We start from the raw sequence: 16,994 nt of genomic DNA, 5'->3' as shown, positions 1-16,994 counted from the left end.
AAAAGAGAAACCCCCCAAAAGCCCGCGGGGCCGCCCCGGGGTCGGCCGCCGGCTCCCGCCCTGCTCCTTCCCCTCGCGTCTCCCCTCCGCAGGCACCGGCTGGCAGCTCCCCAGGCCCGTGCTCACCAGCTGGTTTTGCTTTTTATTTTCCCCCCTTCCTACGTTTAAAGATGCGGTACGAATTCCGATGTCTTTCTGTTAAATTATTGCCTTTCGTTTCTCTTTGTTTTGTTCCGTTGGGGTTTTAATGCAGTTATTTTCTTATCTTTAAGTGCCTTTTTGAGCACCAGAACAAATGCTTGGAGTTACCGTGCCAGGAGCCGCGCGCTGCAGGCGCCCGCGCCGCTGTGCTCTGCCGCAGCCGTTGCTCTTAAAGTCCCTTTTAGTTTTTTTAAATGAAATAAAACCTGGATGTTTTGTTGAAGAGTAAACTAGCCCTTTTTAATATGGAACTCCAATTGTAGTTTTAACTACTGTAAATTTAAGGGCAAAAAATGTATTTTTCTGTAATTTAACTTGACACAGAATTTAACCACTTATGTTGTAGGAGTGCTGTAACTGGAAGCTGCTCATGCTTTGTGAGTAACGTTGTCCTGATCGCTGATACCTCCTTCGAGACCTGGGCCATAGCTCCAGGGGGTTCACAGAAGTGTTCGCTTAGACTGTGAAAATTTACAATTTAGCAGTTGGTTTAAGAGAGTGCTGGGAGCACCCGTCCTGCCAGGTCATCCTGCTGTGTCCACCGGAGCCCGGGAGCAGCTCTGCCCTCACGGACGTGTCCTGGCGGTGGAGGTGGTGGCCACGTGGCTCTGTCCAGCCCCATCGTCATGGACCCGTCCATGGCGGTGGAGGTTGTGGTCCACGTGCCCCCGTCCTCCTGGACGTGTCCGTGTTGGTGGCGCTGTGCCCGCGGGGTCCGGTCTCGCCGTCCCGGGTGGGAGCTGCGCACGCGGGGCTGCTCCCGGCGCTGCTGCTCCCGGCGCTGCTGCTCCCAGGGTCCCTCTGGCCCGCGGCTCTCCCGGCGCCGCGGAGCGGCGCGCTCGGCCGGCAGCGCTCGGTGCTGCTGACTCAAGCCCCGCACCCGCGTGCAGCCTCGAGCGTGGGTCCCTGCACGCGCGCGGCCCCCAGAGCTGCTGCTGGTGCCTCCCGCGCTGCAGTTCCCCGCGTGCCATCGCGGTGCGCGGCGCGATGGGCCGCCCTCCCTGGCCTTGTCCCCCCCGGTGTCGTCTCTGTCCCGCTCCGTAACTGCCGCTCGGCCGGCGGCTCCGAGCGGCGCTCGTGTTTGCTGGTGATGCCGTGTACTGACCCACCGGGTGGATGTGGACTCATCCCCTTGAATAAAACAGCTTAACTTTTCTCAAAAACGCTTGTCCGGTTGGTCACGTTTCAGCGCGGGGCCTGGGGGCCGTGTGGGTCCCGTCCCTGTGTGTTCTGCCCCTCTCCATGGCCTGGGGCCGTGGTCAGTGGTGACGCGGGGGGCTGGGATGGGGACGGGGGGACATGGGGAGGAAGGGGTGACACAAGGGCGCCCTGGGGCCGGGCAGCAGAGCGGCCAGGGGGCTGGAGCCTGCGCACTGCCTGCACCGCTCCGTGCACCCCATCCGCTCATCCTGCCTGCGCGTGCAGCTGTGGCCAGCCCCGGGTGTGCAGTGGCCGCGGGTTGTGGTCCCAGCCCCAGGACGGGGCTGCTCCGCGCGGCCCTGCGCGTGCTGAGCGCAGCCGCTGCCGCCGCGGCGCCTGCCCGAGGGTCCCGGCTCCCGGGCACCCCCATGCTGGGACCCCCGTGACACCCGGGCACGGGCAGCCCCACGCAGGCCGCAGGCACCGCCGCAGCGCCCGTCGCGCTGCCCCCAGCACCGTCCTGAGCCCCCTGAACCGCAGCCCGCAGCGCCGCGCGAGCCCCAGCGCAGCCGGTGTCCCCGGTGCGGCACTGCGGCCGAGCCCGGCGCAGCCTCCTGGCGCTCCCGGCACCGCTGGCCCCTCCGCTCTGCGGCCCGTGGGGGGCAACAGCCCCGCGGCGCCAGCGGCCTGCGGGGACGGGAGCCCGGGCTGCGCCGCGCGGCGATCCCTGTGCAGCCCTTCGGAGCAATCCCTGCGGATCCCAGCGGGAGGCGCAGCCCGGCACAGCGATCCCTGCGGATTCCAGCGGGATGGTGCAGCCCTTCGGAGCAATCCCTGCGGATCGCAGCGGGATGGCGCTGGCTGCCCGGGTGCTGCCTCTGGACGGGGAGCCCTGCAGCGACTCCCGGATGCTCCCGGGCCCGGCGGTGCCGCGTCCCCACGTCCCCGCGCCCTCGCTCACACCGAGCGCCCCGTGTCACTCGCAGCCCGCTGCAGCCTTGGCCGCTTACGCACTGGAAGTCTTTGGGTGCTGGAAGTTTCAGTTACAATCCAGCTCGATCCCGACCTGCTGCCGCTCGTGGCCGCGGCAGGGTCCCGTCTCCGCCTGCCGGGGTGGGTGCCAGGGCGGCTGGAGCTCCCGGCCCCACGGGCTCTGCCTCCCGCGCAGCAGCGCGTGCCGGGCAGTGCAAACGCGGGTGCCGACGCGCTTGCGGCAGGGCCAGGGGCTGCTCTGGGCTGCCCGCGCGCTGCGGGCACACACGGAGCCGCACGGAGCCGCACGGAGCCGCACGGAGCCGCACGGAGCCGCAGCAGCACAGCCCACGGGGGCGGCTCCAAGCGCAGGGGTTTCCGCGGGCCCGGTGCCAGGCAGCAGTGCTGCCCATCGGGGCGCGAGCTGCCGCCCACGGAGTCGCTGTTTAAACGGGGTTTGCAGCAGCAGACGCAGCCGTCGAGGGCCCCAGCGCCTCTCCCGCAGAGCTGGCTCTGGCCCTGGCTCTGGCTCCGGCTCCGGCTCCAGCTCTGGTTCTGGCTCTGGCTCCGGCTCCAGCTCCAGCTCCGGTTCTGGCTCCGGCTCCGGTTCCGGTTCCAGCTGTGCGCTGGGCGCAGGCAGGGCTCCCCGCAGCTCAGAGCGGGGAGTGGGAGCTGCTCCGATCCCCTCTCCTGTGTCCCCTGGGTCCTGGCGAGGCTGCCCCGGGCAGGAGGCCACACACGCGCCGCTTCCATCCGGGTGGACGTCCCCAGGCAACCCCCTGCTGCCCGGAGCCCCTCGAGGAGCCGGGCACAGATCCCGAGGAGCCGGGCACGGCCCCGTATGGAGCTGGGCACAGCCCCATATGGATCTGGGCACAGCCCCGTATGGAGCCGGGCGCAGCCCCGTATGGAGCCGGGCGCAGCCCCGCGGCCGCCCCCGCTGCAGCACGACGGCCCCGTGACGCCTGTGGGCCCTTGGCCAAGGTGAGGGACACGGAGAACCTTTAATCAGCGGCCTGAACTATTTTGTGGAGAGGCTCCTAACTGCGGGTAACACAGTCTCCTCACAAGCCTCCCGTGACCTCCGCAGGGCCCGTGTGCCTGCCTGGAAAATGAGGAGGAGGGAGAACCGATGCTGCTGCTGGCTCCATGCTGCCTGACCAAGGCTATAACGACCCATTTCAAAGAAAAACGGCAGCAAAGCAGAAAGGATTTTTCACTTTCCTGCTTCTGTTAACTCTTTCTGCTCAAAAAAGCCAAGTCTGGCGGACGTTCTAGACACCTGCTCAGCACGAGGGACTGAGGGACTGGGACGAGGCCGCGTTCCCGTCCGCGCAGCGGGAGCTGCTGCCGTGCGGCGACGCGGGGGCTCCGGCCGCGCTGGCCGCGCGTCCCCGGGCGGCGCGCGCTGGGCTTTGGTTTTTCCCATCATGGCCAAATTCAGGCCAAACTGCCATTCAGAAATCAATAAATCACTGCCAGCTTTAGCACGAGGGCAGCGCGAGGTCAATGCTAAATGTTTCTGAGAATCTAACTCCTGGTATCCGGGCTCTTATCCTCTCTAGTTGGGACTGACATGAGGAGAAACTTTCCATGGCTTTAAATGTTAAGGAATCTCTGGGAGTATTTAGAAACACACAACAAAATGTTCTATGGTTTGGGGGATTTTTTTTTTGTGAAGTACAGCCTGTTCTTCTACAGATTTCCATCCAATCTCCGTGTTTTTGCCCCAAAAACTTATTTCCATGGCACATTTGTATTCCTAAGAGGAGGGTTGTCAAGCGACACATCCATACGACAGGCAAGTCCTGCTGGAATATTGCATTTTAAGAGCTGTCTGTTAAAGGCAGCTGAGCACAAGCTGTTGGCCCATCCGAGCACCGAGAAAAACGAGTTGAGCCAGAAGCGCCGCAGCCGGGACGTGATGGAAAACGAGTGCTCTGGAAATAACTGTTGTGCCTGCGCAGCCTGGCGCTCTATAAAGCTACGCTTACATGTTGTTTTGTCTCAAAGGGCACATGAAAACAAGCAGTTTTTGAAGAGTTGCTCTGTGTCAACCTTCCCTGTCCGTCACAAAGCGCCCCCGAAAATCCCCCTGCTAACAGCCCCGGGCAAGGAGCCTACAGGAGCGCAGGCTGGAACCTGCTGGTGTTCAGTTTAGTCACCACGCTGGAGGGCTGGGAAGCGGCTTCTCCCACGGGCTACGTGGGACCGCAGCGAGCGCGGCCGGGCCGGGCAGGAGCAGAACCGGGAAGAGGCCCGGAAGAATCCACGGCATTCCCAGCTCAGAGAGCGCGGGGGGAATGGGGTCCCGAAGGTGTGAGGAACGGGCACTTAAACCACAATGAAATTATCCTGTAGATCCAATGTATTTTTAGCTATTCTCAGGGAGTATTTAGTTCCATTCAGATATATAAATTCAGAGATTCATAATGCCCAAGGCCAGCAGAGACGATTATGATAATTTGTTCTGACCGCCCCCATCATGCACACAGTAATAAATAGAATTAATGAGTGCCAGTTCATGGAGCGTGACTTTATGTTACCTAAGCCAGACCGGCGTCAACCAGGAAGGGGCCCGCTGAAGGCGCAGGTACGATGAGAAGCTGCAGTTCCTCCTCTGAACTCTGCCCTGCTTTGCAGATGTGTATTAGGAGCAGCAAGGACATGGCAGCCCTTCCAGGGCCCTTCTCGTAACACTGCAAATACTTGAGAGTGGCTGTTTCCAAGATAAAGTCATTCCTTTCATCAAGCCATATTTAGTGTAACCTGCTACCGAAATGTCAGTGTGTTTCCATGCTAACTGAAAGGAGATGATAAACACTAATGATTAGACACTGCGGGAGGACAGCGGGACGGTGGCACAGGCCCAAGCAAGTGTGTTGAAGCAGAAGTTTTCTGTGCAAAAAAAACCATTTTGACATAATTGCTATGTACAGGAGAAATGCAGACTCTGGCAGCAAACGCGTACATTTTCCAACACAGCTATTAATCAAACCAGCAATGGCATCACATTGAGATATACATCAAAACTCCCATCAAATCTCATTTTAAGTTCAAGAGGAAGTAGAGCCGAGGAAGCACAGATACTGCTGTGCTGTGTTGTCAATTTTATCACATTTTTAATTTGTTACTCTATGGAGAGCACTCTCCAGAGCTCCAAATGTCCGAGGAATTGGAGCCCTAGACATGCTGAGGTGTTTTACTCTCTGCTGCTCAGGGCAATGCCCAAAGGTCCCCAGCCTCTGGACAAGTTTCAGCCCTTGCACGCACATCAGCAGCGCTCAGCCGTGCCTGCCCTTTGCTGCTTGTTTTCCAGCCACGCGGCGGCTTTGAGCACTTTTAGCCAGGCCTTTGCGGTGCCACTTTGCGGATGCTGCTCTTGGCCTTTGTGGGTGACAGGAGCGATGGTGATGGTGCATATTGCCATGGCTACCCGTCACCGCGCTAGCAGACTGCTGTTCCCATGGCAGATGTTGACGTACCCCTCCACGGGGACACGCGAGCGAGGTGACACCCCAAGCCTGGGGACATGGTGCTCGGCTGTTTTTTTAAATGAACCAATTCTGATGATTCAGCTGAAGACTGGATAACTGCACCACATCCACCCGCTACGTGAGTCCAACGCAAAGCACAAACAGTGCTGCGAAGGGGACGGTGTGACAGTTTCCCTGCTGAAGAACGTTTCTTAACGTGCTACGTTTTCCAACACGTCCCTGTGTGTTTCTGGCACGTTCCTTGGGCTCCGCACCCTGCTGTCCGCACAGCCCTGCCCAGGGCGCCGCGCACCGGGCACGCACGAGCACCTGATCTCATGGCCACTGTGTGCCCAGCCTTCATTGCCACAGCGCGGCCGCGCACGTTACTCTCGGCCCCCTGCCCGCCGCGAGCCGGCGCGGTGGCGACGGAAGAGAGGCGCTCACAGCAAGCGGACACTATGGTGGCTCTGCCCCAGTGTCACTGCGGAGCAAAGATGACGGATTTAGCTGTGCCAGGGTGGGAAGGGCACGGAAACCAGCGGGAAATGGGACAGGACCGCGAGCGGCGACACTAGACACGCGCGCAGAGCGCGGGGCGCCTCGCGCCGCTCTCCACACGCGGGCGGCGGCCAACGGCCCGCGCGCCACTGCGCCTGCGCGGCGGCGGAGCGGGGACTACAGCTCCCAGCAGCCCGCGCGGCGGCCGGCCGTGCCGCGGCCCGCCCCGTCCCCGCGGACTACAGCTCCCAGCAGCCCCCGCGGCGGCGGAAGCGCGCGGGCGCCCCGGGGCGCGGAGCGGCGCGCGGGGGATTTGGAGTGGCCGGAGCGGGCCGGGCCGAGCGGGCCTCGCCGCCATGGCCGCCGGGGCGCTGCCGCTGCCCGAGCCGCCGTGGCCGCCCGGCCTGGCTCCTCTGAAGGTGCGTGGGCGCGTGCGGGGGGCGGCATGGCGGCGGCGCGGGGGCAGCCCAAACGTCCGGGGGGCGCGGAGGGGCGCCCGGGCCCGGCCTCAGCCGCTCTGTGCCCCGCAGGCCGTGGAGGACCTGCTGCGCTGTGGCATCTGCTTCGACTACTTCCACATCGCCATGATCATCCCGCAGTGCTCGCACAACTGTGAGTAGCGGCTCGGCGGGTGCCGGCGTGGCCTGCGCCGCTCCCGCTGCTCCCCCGTGTCCCTCCCTGTCGTGTTTCCCCGCTGTTGTTTCCCTTCCTTTGTGAAGCTCTATCCCCCGCGGTTAACGTGGTGTCTGGGTGAACCCATAAAACATCCGTATTGACACAGCTGGTTGCAAGAAAGTCTTAATAAAAATCAGACTTTTGAATGGCCGTAGACCAGGAGGGCGGGCAGTCAATTGTGAGAAGTTGCCAACGGATAATGAATTCATTTTTCACACTATCCAGTGGCTTTGTGGAGTTTATAATTAAGGTTGTACCTCATTTAGTTTCCCTCATCCCACTTACTCCAAGGGGTATGGGGGTGTCAGGGCTAGTAGTGAATCTTGGCCTTATGACTCATTCAGTTAACAGATGATGGCAAAAAAGGAGGGCCGAAGGCACGTACAGTGTATTGAATGCACAGATCTGTCCTCGGGGCCCTTTCCCAAGAGACCCAGCGCTGGAGAACGGCCTCTGTCACCTTATCTGTGTGAGGATGCCTTTGTCAATCTTCACCTTAGGTTTCATAGACAAGTCATAACATGGCTGTTTATTATTTGCTGGAGTGTAACGCAGAGGCTGTTGGTCCTTCCCTTGCAAACGGCTCGGCCGCGCGGCGAGCAGAACGTCCCGGCTGCGCGAGCCGCGGCCGAGGGCAGCGCGGCTGCCGCCTCTGCTCGCCGCACGATACGAGCACGTGTCAGCTGGAGTAACTTTAACGTGTTGCCAATGCACAATGTAACGTGTGTCCTGTAATAATTTGCATAGATCATAGAAAGAGAAAATACACTAACGTGTTGTGTTGAGGTGCATTTGGAAGAAAGCCTTTGGAAAATTATGTCTTTCGTTCTTCCAGATTGTTCCCTTTGTATACGCAAGTTTTTGTCCTACAAAACTCAGTGCCCAACATGTTGTGTGGTAAGTGTTCTGTTCCATGATGGTTTGTTCTTTATTTCTAATGTATCTCAGGAGTTTTTTCTTTTGCACTCTGCTAAATAATTAATTTTTCATCACACCTTAACACCTTTCCTTTCAGTGGGGGGAACAATGTCTGTTTGCACCAAGGGTGATGCTCTTACAATTGAAATTCTCCTCTCTGTTCCCGTAGGCAGAGGAAGTAGATGGAGAATCAAAATTTCAAGGTTTTTTGCTTAGCTTCTTCTAATAACTTCTAACAACTTAAGTGCATTCGAGCCTATTAGCATTAGCTTTGCTGATCTCCATCTTTCAGGGAATCTTTAGCAGTGTCTGGAGACTATTGAGTACATAGGAGCTATAGAGCTCGCTGGCTATAGAGAAGTAGGTCACACAGCAGGGGAACGAAGGGTTTGCTGTAAAAATTAGGTTAAGCATATTCCTTTTGGACCAGACTAGTGGCAGGTTTGACCTGCTCTGCACTGGGTGGTTACTATGATGTGACCCAAAGGCCTTTTCTGACTAAGGAGTGTAGAAAGCTGCTTGTCCTGGGCTCTTACCTAGCTTTCTATGGTAAACAGGTTGGTTTTGATTGAAATCCTGAAAATGGTAGGCTCTAGAAAAACAATGCATGTTACTTCAGAGTAATGGCAAAATAGAACTGATTTTCGTCCCTATTTCTAAAGCATGAATCAGAATAGTTTTTTAAAAACTAGAAAACAGATCTGTTTGTCTGAATGTTTAAAACTAGAGGCTTCTCAAAATGTAATCTCCAGAAATGTACTCTATTATTGCCTTCTCAGAAAGTCCAGGGATTGATGAAGTAAGAATGGAGCAAGAGTAATAAAAGCTTTGGAGTGACAAAGGAAGAATAAAGATAATCACTGAGAAAGAAACCCATCAGGAATGCTGTAAACAGAATGAATTGGAGCTATGTTATGGTTCATCATCTCTTTATTCCATGACCATTCGAAAGATAACACTTCCCTTCAGGGGTTTTCATTTCTTGTTGCTTAAAGTTCTTGCCAAGTTCATAGTATTCTTGTTTTGACTTTCAAAATGGTTTGCAGTGGGCTACAAAAAAAGCTGTGTTAGAGAGAAAGAATATTGGATTGTGTAGCTTCAGCTTTATGCATTATCTGTTGCCTAAGAGTCAGCAAGCAGATGTTTTAGTTTGACATATTTTTTAAGGAAAAAATGCTTAAACTTTATGCATCTTCCTTCAGCTGTCAGCTCAAGGTGCTGGAGGTTGAAGTATACATGCAGGAAACAAACATCTTCTGTTTACTGATTTGCTGTGGTTGACCTTTTTTTTTTTTTTTTTTTCTTTTCTTTTTTTCTGTATAGGCCGTCTCAGAGTCTGACCTGAAAAATAACCGGACATTAGATGAACTCGTGAAAAGCTTTAATTCTGCAAGGTATCTTGTGCTTTTATGAACACGATATCTGGTTTGACAGTGAGAAAGGAGGGTGTGATGTAACTTGTATTAATTTGTATTTTGTGCATTATTTAGTGTTTTTGGTTTTTGCTAAAAATTTAGACTCAGTGTTAGTGAAGACAAAAATATTGATTCTGTTAACATCTGTATTTTAATAGTAAATTATTTGATGAAGACAGTGTACTTGCCAAAGCCTAAATGTCACAAGCGTGTGCTAACTGTAGGATGTATGGAATATTGTATCATATATAATGTATGAAAAAATATAAGTCATTTGTTGACTTCGTAGGAAGAGCAAATTGCCAAATCTGTTGCAGCAACAGTTTCTTGTAGAAGTGCTTTTGATAGTCTAGTTTGTTTCACTAGGCGCTACACAAGGGAAAGGATGAACGTTTACACTCATATTGAAAACATGACAGTTTTCAGCAGAAGGTTCCTGTCCTTTAAGGTGACATGTAGAGTTTATGCAGCCTGATCTTATCTCGCAGGACAGTGAGCTGCTTCTGGTTAGTTACACTGTTAGTTACAGTCCCTGTCAACAGCTGGGAAGTCAAGCAGATGTCGGGTATTACCTTCTACAGGGTGTTAATAAAGGTGCTCCTCCAAGATCCTTCCTGTGTATGCAGAGGAAATTGTCTGACCACAATATTTTGTCCAGTGATAATGGTCAACTTGCAAGGGAATTCTCTTGGGAAACTCATTGCATGGCAAAAAAAAATGTAGCTATTGAAGGACCAGTAATAGGGTATTGTGCTTCCACCTGGTTTTCTTTTTTTCACTTTTTGTTTTTGGTTTTGATTCATTTCTCAGTCTTTTCATCCTTTTAAAGGTAGGAATAATAAAATAAGCATAACTTGATAAATGCTTACGGCAGTAGTTATAAGAGATTTCTTGTATTAATGGTTTGCTTGCTTTTGATTAGAAGCAGCTCTGTGATTTGCTAGCTTTTTATGGTTGTGGGAGACAAATACACTATTATCATTTTTTTCTGAAATGAGCTTGGTGCCTGAAATCAATGAAATTCTTGGCTTCCTAACTGATAGGAAGACTAGTTCGTTTTATGGCTTTGTTTTTTGACAGCGTGTCTCTGTGATGAAGATCACAGCCTACTATGTAAGCCTACTGCTAGATTTAATTGATTTTATTTGAAGAATTGAAATCCTGCAATTCCAATATTTTAGCTTGCACTGTCTTTGTTGTCTAACGTTCTAGGTTACAAGTACTGCTAACTTGGATCCATTATGATACTGAATCCTGAAATTATTATATTTTTGACTGCTTTAATGGATCAGTGTAAATCTTACTAGTAGTTTAATCATTCCTCTTGTGACTTGGAGATCAGTCAATTTCTCAACATAGATCTAGATCAATAAACCTAAAGCTGTAATGTCCTATGTTAACTTGGTAAATGTTTGAGCAGCTTTTGGAAATGTATTTGTGACTTAGGTATGCCCTGAGGGCAAAAAACAACCCCCGGAAGGCTCCTCAGTTGGAGAAAGTAATACAAAGTGCAGCAGCCGTGGGATCCCTATATCCGATGCTGTTGGTGTCTGCTCAGTGAGTTCCTCACATTCCCTGTGGTTTTCAGACTCATTTTCTGGTTTCTTACAGAATACAGTGTGCAAAGGGACTTCTGGAAGGCTTTTAATTGAGAAGAGGCAGGTAGATAGACAGAGGATATCCCTAAAGCTCCAGGCAGGTGTCTGGCGATCGGGGCGTCAAGGCAGGGCGGCCGCGGGCAGGGCTGGCAGCGCTCGGGCCCGCAGGCGCTGGGCTTGGGGCCGCTAGATGTCATCGCGGGGCCGAGGGACCCGCGGGACCCGCGCGCCCGGCTGCCCTCCCTTCCCAACCGGCAGCAGCAGCTTCCGCGCTGGCCCACAGAGAGGCAGGAACGGCTTTAACGTGTGCGCGTGCCGTGGCAAGCGGGTTAACGTGGCCGCGTCCTAGAGACCTGTTTCAAAATCAAATCTCTGTGGAAAGCCTCTTCTCAAATCTCTGTCCTCCAATGTGAGAAATAACTCCTATCTTATTGAGATAATTTTCTAAATGCAAAATTCAGTATTTCCTCTGCCTTATTTGTCCAAACGTTACCTAGTTGTATTTGAAGTGGGCTGATCGTCGGGAGGTCTAGCCTCGGCAGGACCTTGCCCTTTGCTGCAGGGCTGGATGTTGCCTGAGCGTTTTGGGAATGAAAGGCAGCACCTGATTTGCTGCAGAGCCTCCCTGCGCAGCGCAGGCGCGCGGGCTGTGGTGGCCCTGGCACAACCCGTGTTCTGCGGCGGTGACACCGGTTCCGCTCGGCGCCTGCCGTGCCGCGCGCGGGGCGATGCTGGCTGCGGAGGGGACCCCGTGCGAACAGCGCACGCAGCGGGACGTGTCTGCAGAAAAGCACCGCTCCTGTTCCCAGTCCACTGGCTCCTTAATGTCCCACGGAGCGGGTCCTGTGACAACAGTAGCCAGGCTCTGTTTGTGTCCATCGTGGGATTAACCTCCTTGAAAACTTCCAGTCCTTATCTAGGCATGAGCAGGCAAGAACACATAGTTTTCCTGCCACACTTAATTGTGGTTGTTTGTACTGTAGAAATTCAGAGCGTCCTGGGACTAATATAACTTGCTACTGACAAATACCAGTTTCTTCCTGTAATGCAGTAAAATGAAACTCTAACCCAGGCTGCTGAATCTGCTCGAGTACAGCCGCAGCACAGTGTGGAGTGTGCTGCGCCAGCCCTTGTGTTTGTTCACCGAGGACCCCTTGTAAACTAGTGCGATTGTCAGGGCACACGGGGACATACCTGCCTCTTAAAAGCACATAAATATATACAGAAAGTTCTTAATTAGGAATGTTTCTTCCAGATGTGACAAATCTTAAAAGACATACAGGTTTTCTAAGTAGTCATCCCCTCCCGGCCGGTCTTTAATTGTAAGTCTTAGAGCACAGCTACACCTCACACGTCCTGCTTTGGGCACCGTGCGTGCTCTGCAGCTGCGTTGCCCACGGATGGTTTCCAGCGGCGTTTCCTCTTTCCGAGCACCGTGCCGCGCGTTCCGGCGCTCTCCCGTCGCCGCGGCTGCCCCCGGCTCCTCAGCCCCGCTGCTCTCCCCGTGGGACGGCCCGGGGAAGGGGCTGCAGGCCCCGGCCACCACTGCGCGGGTGTCGCACGCTCCAACGCGCCAGCTGAGCCGCGCTGTCCTCAGCTCACTGCGTTGTGGGTACGGTGATGCCTCAAAACAGGGGACCCATGCTCTGATGGGGGGTCTCGTGCTGTGCTGGACGCGTAGTCGAGCAGGGAGGTCAGGTCGTGTTGTCATGCATTAAAAAGCCATAAGGTTTGGGGCTCAAAGGAAGGAGGGGCAGCACTGGAGCAAACGCCCGGCTGCTCCATGGGCTTTCCCTGCACAGATGGAGGGAACGGCAGCGCCATCAAAGCAGTAAAGTCTCAGGGCATTAAGAAGTCTGCACTTACTAAAGCAGGGCAGTAAAACACTATTGAAGATACCCAGCGCTTGAGAAAGCTGACATATTAGAGATTGGAAGCACAGGGGTTTTGCAGCATTAGCAGATTAGTGGGTGTTCCTGAGATGTCCAACATCTCGTGTGGCTGCAAGCAGAGGTGCGAGGAGGAGCCTTCCCTCTCGGGCTGGCACCACCTTTTGGCTCTCTGCTTTGGGTGCTGGACTCGGTGCTGCTGCTGCAGGACTCGCAGGGTGACGCCGGCCAGCGAGGGGCTGTGGGCCGGAACGTGTGTCCTGGCGTGGAGGCGCTCGGGTCTCCAGCGTCCTCGAAAGCCGTCCCTGTCCCTGCTTTAATTGCAGCGGGCTTGCAGTTTGCTGTGTGGAAATCTGCCTGGAGTCTAAGAACATCTGCTGTCAGGTGTGTTATCGATGCCTGTCGAAGAGCAGCTGGTCACCAGTGAATCATGTAACACACACAAACCTCAGGAGCTGGCAAACATTCAGTTACTGCTTTAGAGGGATTCTTTGCTGGGTGGGCAGTGAGCAGCTGTTCCAGGGAGACCAGCAGTAAAAGAGGACAGAGAGAATATGGAAATATCTTCTGTGGAATTCTGTTTCGGGGAGAGTCCATCACAGCATAGACCTTGCTGGAAGTATTCTGTCTGGAAGCTGTTGTCTATGGTACAAGGTGAAAACTCCTGTACCTTACTGTGTGCCGGGGGTAGAACTTGTTTTATTGCAGTTGCACAGTGTAATTTGTGCAGCGGGGAGGAAGCATTGCAGCAAAGCTGTTCCCTGCAGTTTCCTCCCCTCGGAGCTGCTGCATGGCTGTTGTGTGGCTAACTGCGTGTTGCCCTCCGCATCCTCCAGGCAGCAGCTGCTCCAGCTGGTCGTGGATGCTCCAGTGATTTCTTCTCCGCTGGCCTGTAGCAGACGAGCAACGGGCAAAAGCCACGTTAGGAGCCCTGGGGCTTGGCCAGCTAAAACTGCCCGAAAAGAGGAGCTACCGGTGATTGAGAGTTTCTTGATCAAGGAAAACGTGCTCACCCCGACAGCTGGACCTGCAGGAGCACATGGGGAGGTCTGCAAAGCCGAGAACCACCACGACCTTCCTAGCAGCTCTCCCGAGGCCTGTGGCAAAGACGATGAAGTGGGATCAGGGAAGAGTCCTGAATGTGCCAAAAACCACGAAGAGCCTTCTACATCTGTGGGCAAATCAGTTGAGAAAGGTGAGATGCCTCGTTTTGGCTTTTGCCCTGCTCCTTGAGTCCTTGCTAGTGGTTTGCAGTGGATATTGGAGAACCATCAGCATATGGAATTGGCCTCCTTTCCGCAGCACACCGACGTGTGCGGGTGTATCCTGCTGAACCGGACTGCGCGTCAGTCCGACGGTTAAAAACCCTGTGACAGCGTGGGTGTGTGGGGCTGTGCGACGAGCATCGTCTTGATGGCTGATGCCAAGCAAATAAGTGAAGGTCAACTCTTAAAGATTCCTTTGTTTTTAGTAACAGCTTTAAAAAAAGAAAAAAAACCACAACCGATTAGCTCAGTAGAACATGAAGTCATTTACTCTTCTCCTTTCCTTTAATGACCAGACAGACATCATCATTCATTCTGCTCTCGTGTTCTCCAGTAATCAGAAGCAAGTTATTTTATAGTGCTTTTTTATTATTATTTTGGGATATATACACAAAATCATGGTGGCTTCAGCTTTGGTAATATTCTTGTTCATACACTCTCTAGAAGAAAGTATTCTGCTTTATTCTTCCATAATTCTACAGTGTTAAGATCAGTTTTAATGGACCTTCTCATGTTTCAGAATTAATTATCTATAAGAAAACGACACAACCGTCTTTTGACATCATCCTACTGAGTCTATTAAAAACCTAAATTAATATAAAATAGAGGACCTCGTAGGAGTAAAACATTGATTGTTACTAGTTCATATTTATCTATTCTTTAAAATTTTATTTAGCAACTTGGGAGACTAGAACTCTGAAGTTCATATCTGTTCAGTAGCTGGGAAAATACTGCTTAAAGCAGGAAAGAGAGGCAGGAAAGCAGCCCTGTGAAACCAGCACGAGCTGAGCCAAGAGGGCTGTTCCCTAGTTCTGTGCACATGTGCTCACGGTCCTAACTTAAAACTTATCAATATGAAAACTGATCAAATATGAAATTTGCTTTTGAGCACTTGATCACCATTTTATGACCTTATTACATTCTCTAGCATAAATTACATTGAGATTATTTCAATAAATGAAAGTTAGTCAAACAACGTAAGCCAGAGGCAGTGCTGAAGGCTTTTCTATTAAGTGTTAGATATATGCTGTTGCATTACATATTGAAGCATAAACCTCAAATGCAGCAATAGACAGACACTGCAGAGCTGTGTCTATTAATATTGTTGCTCAGTTATTACTATTTTTTTAACTTCCTGCTGCAATATGATGTTTTGGGAGTCAGGAATTCCAAATCAGTGTCTTGAGAGTAAATTAGTTTCTCAAATTCTCACATTTCACTCTTTAATTATTATTAAAACAGACTTCATATTAATATAGAAGGTGCAGCTTAAATGATCTTAATCTGCTGTTTGTTTAAAGTTAGACTTCTAGTTTTGTCAGAATGTAATTGCAAAAACAAGCATTTTAAAACTTTTTTTGGCGGTCTTTGCACTGTGGTGTTATACTGGCTTCTTGAAAATGCGATGCAGGAAGAACTTTGGTTTGACTGAGGCTGGGGCGTTCGGATCCTCGGAGCCCAAGGCACCCAAGTCACCCAGTCTAGCTGGCTTTCCTAAAAGGGGAGCGTGGGGCATGGCTGGGTCACCGCGTTCCTGCTCCTACGGCCGGGCATGGAGAGCCATAACCCGGGAACGCCGTTAACGTGACGTCCCCTTAGGGTAAAGCACCTTCCTTTGTTTAGGAGTGAAATCCTGTGCAAGTGAGAAGCTGTCACAGAAATATACTTATTTCTATTTTTTTATTAATCCTTAGCTTTCCATGTAGTATGTACGTTATTCTACCTTTGTGTTAGAAACTTCTTTTTATCCAACTGTGCACAGAAGACAAGACGTATTCTCATATATAAAGGAGAATAAATGTTCTGGAGTAAAAAATGACTGATAAGAGCAAAGACTCCGTTTGGATGTGCCAGACGTTTCAAAAAGGAATCTGGAGATCTTTTTGGTGTTTCTTCGGCCAACAACAGTCGTTTTCCCCAGCAAGGCCTGCCCTTGCTGTGGCCCGTGTGTCAGTGCAGTGGCTGTCGTGTCCTTGCAGTGGGTGCAGTGGCTGTCGTGTCCTTGCAGTGGGGGCAGTGGCTGTCGTGTCCTTGCAGCGGGGGGCAGTGGCTGTCGTGTCCTTGCAGTGGGGGCAGTGGCTGTCGTGTCCTTGCAGTGGGGGCAGTGGCTGTCGTGTCCTTGCAGCGGGGGGCAGTGGCTGTCGTGTCCTTGCAGCGGGGGGCAGTGGCTGTCGTGTCCTTGCAGTGGGGGCAGTGGCTGTCGTGTCCTTGCAGTGGGGGCAGTGGCTGTCGTGTCCTTGCAGTGGGGGGCAGTGGCTGTCGTGTCCTTGCAGTGGGGGGCAGTGGCTGTCGTGTCCTTGCAGTGGGGGCAGTGGCTGTCGTGTCCTTGCAGCGGGGGGCAGTGACTGTCGTGTCCTTGCAGTGGAGTGCCCCGTGTGCGGGGTGCCGGTTCCGGAGCCCTACGTGAACAAGCACCTGGACGGCTGCCTGGCGAGGGAGGAGAAGAAGGACAGTCTGCGCAGGTGAGCGCCCGCGCGCGGCACGCTGCCCCGCGGTCACAGCGCGGCGTGGCCTTTGTGCAGGCACGCTTGCAGGGAAACATCTAAGTTAAGGGATGTTCAAGATGAATACGGAAGCCCCGTGCTATGTTTTAATCTTCACTGGGGTTTTTCTTAGTGTTTCCTCAGTTCTTAATGAGTAGAATGAAAGGAAGTTTTGTCTTCGTTCTCATGTAGTAGTAGAATTGCAAAGCTTGCTCGCTGAGCTGGGCTCCTGAGCAGTACCTTGGCAAACGCCTCTCCCGAGGGCCCGTGGCGGCGGCTCCGCGCTCTGCCGGTGCCGGCTGCGGTGCATCGCAGCCCACCCGCAGCTCTGCGCTGAGCGCCGCGGTGCAGCCTGCGGTGCAGCCCACCCGCAGCTCTGCGCTGAGCGCCGCGGTGCAGCCCGCGGTGCAGCCCACCCGCAGCTCTGCGCTGAGCGCTGCGGTGCAGCCCGCGGTGCAGCC

General features: G+C 53.5%; 1 protein-coding gene across 1 annotated transcript in view; it reads left to right on the top strand.

Annotated features, from left to right (window-relative positions):
- The first annotated feature begins 6,643 nt into the window (after positions 1–6,643).
- RAD18 (RAD18 E3 ubiquitin protein ligase) overlaps positions 6,644–16,994 on the top strand; it is a 29,719-nt gene continuing 19,368 nt past the window's right edge. Inside the window, exons 1-6 of the mRNA XM_088534604.1 lie at positions 6,644–6,709; positions 6,821–6,902; positions 7,801–7,862; positions 9,207–9,277; positions 13,622–13,980; positions 16,413–16,512. Coding sequence (XP_088390730.1) covers positions 6,647–6,709; positions 6,821–6,902; positions 7,801–7,862; positions 9,207–9,277; positions 13,622–13,980; positions 16,413–16,512 — 737 coding nt within the window. The 5' untranslated portion in view covers positions 6,644–6,646. The remainder of the gene's footprint in view (positions 6,710–6,820; positions 6,903–7,800; positions 7,863–9,206; positions 9,278–13,621; positions 13,981–16,412; positions 16,513–16,994) is intronic.

Source organism: Tinamus guttatus, unplaced genomic scaffold (assembly GCF_059628265.1).
Source record: "Tinamus guttatus ecotype Peru unplaced genomic scaffold, ASM5962826v1 Tinamus_guttatus_pri_ptg000580l, whole genome shotgun sequence".
In the NCBI taxonomy this organism is placed as follows: Eukaryota; Metazoa; Chordata; class Aves; order Tinamiformes; family Tinamidae; genus Tinamus; species Tinamus guttatus.
The sequence above is the reverse complement of the archived record's forward strand: the minus strand, read 5'-3'. Positions and strand labels throughout refer to the sequence as shown.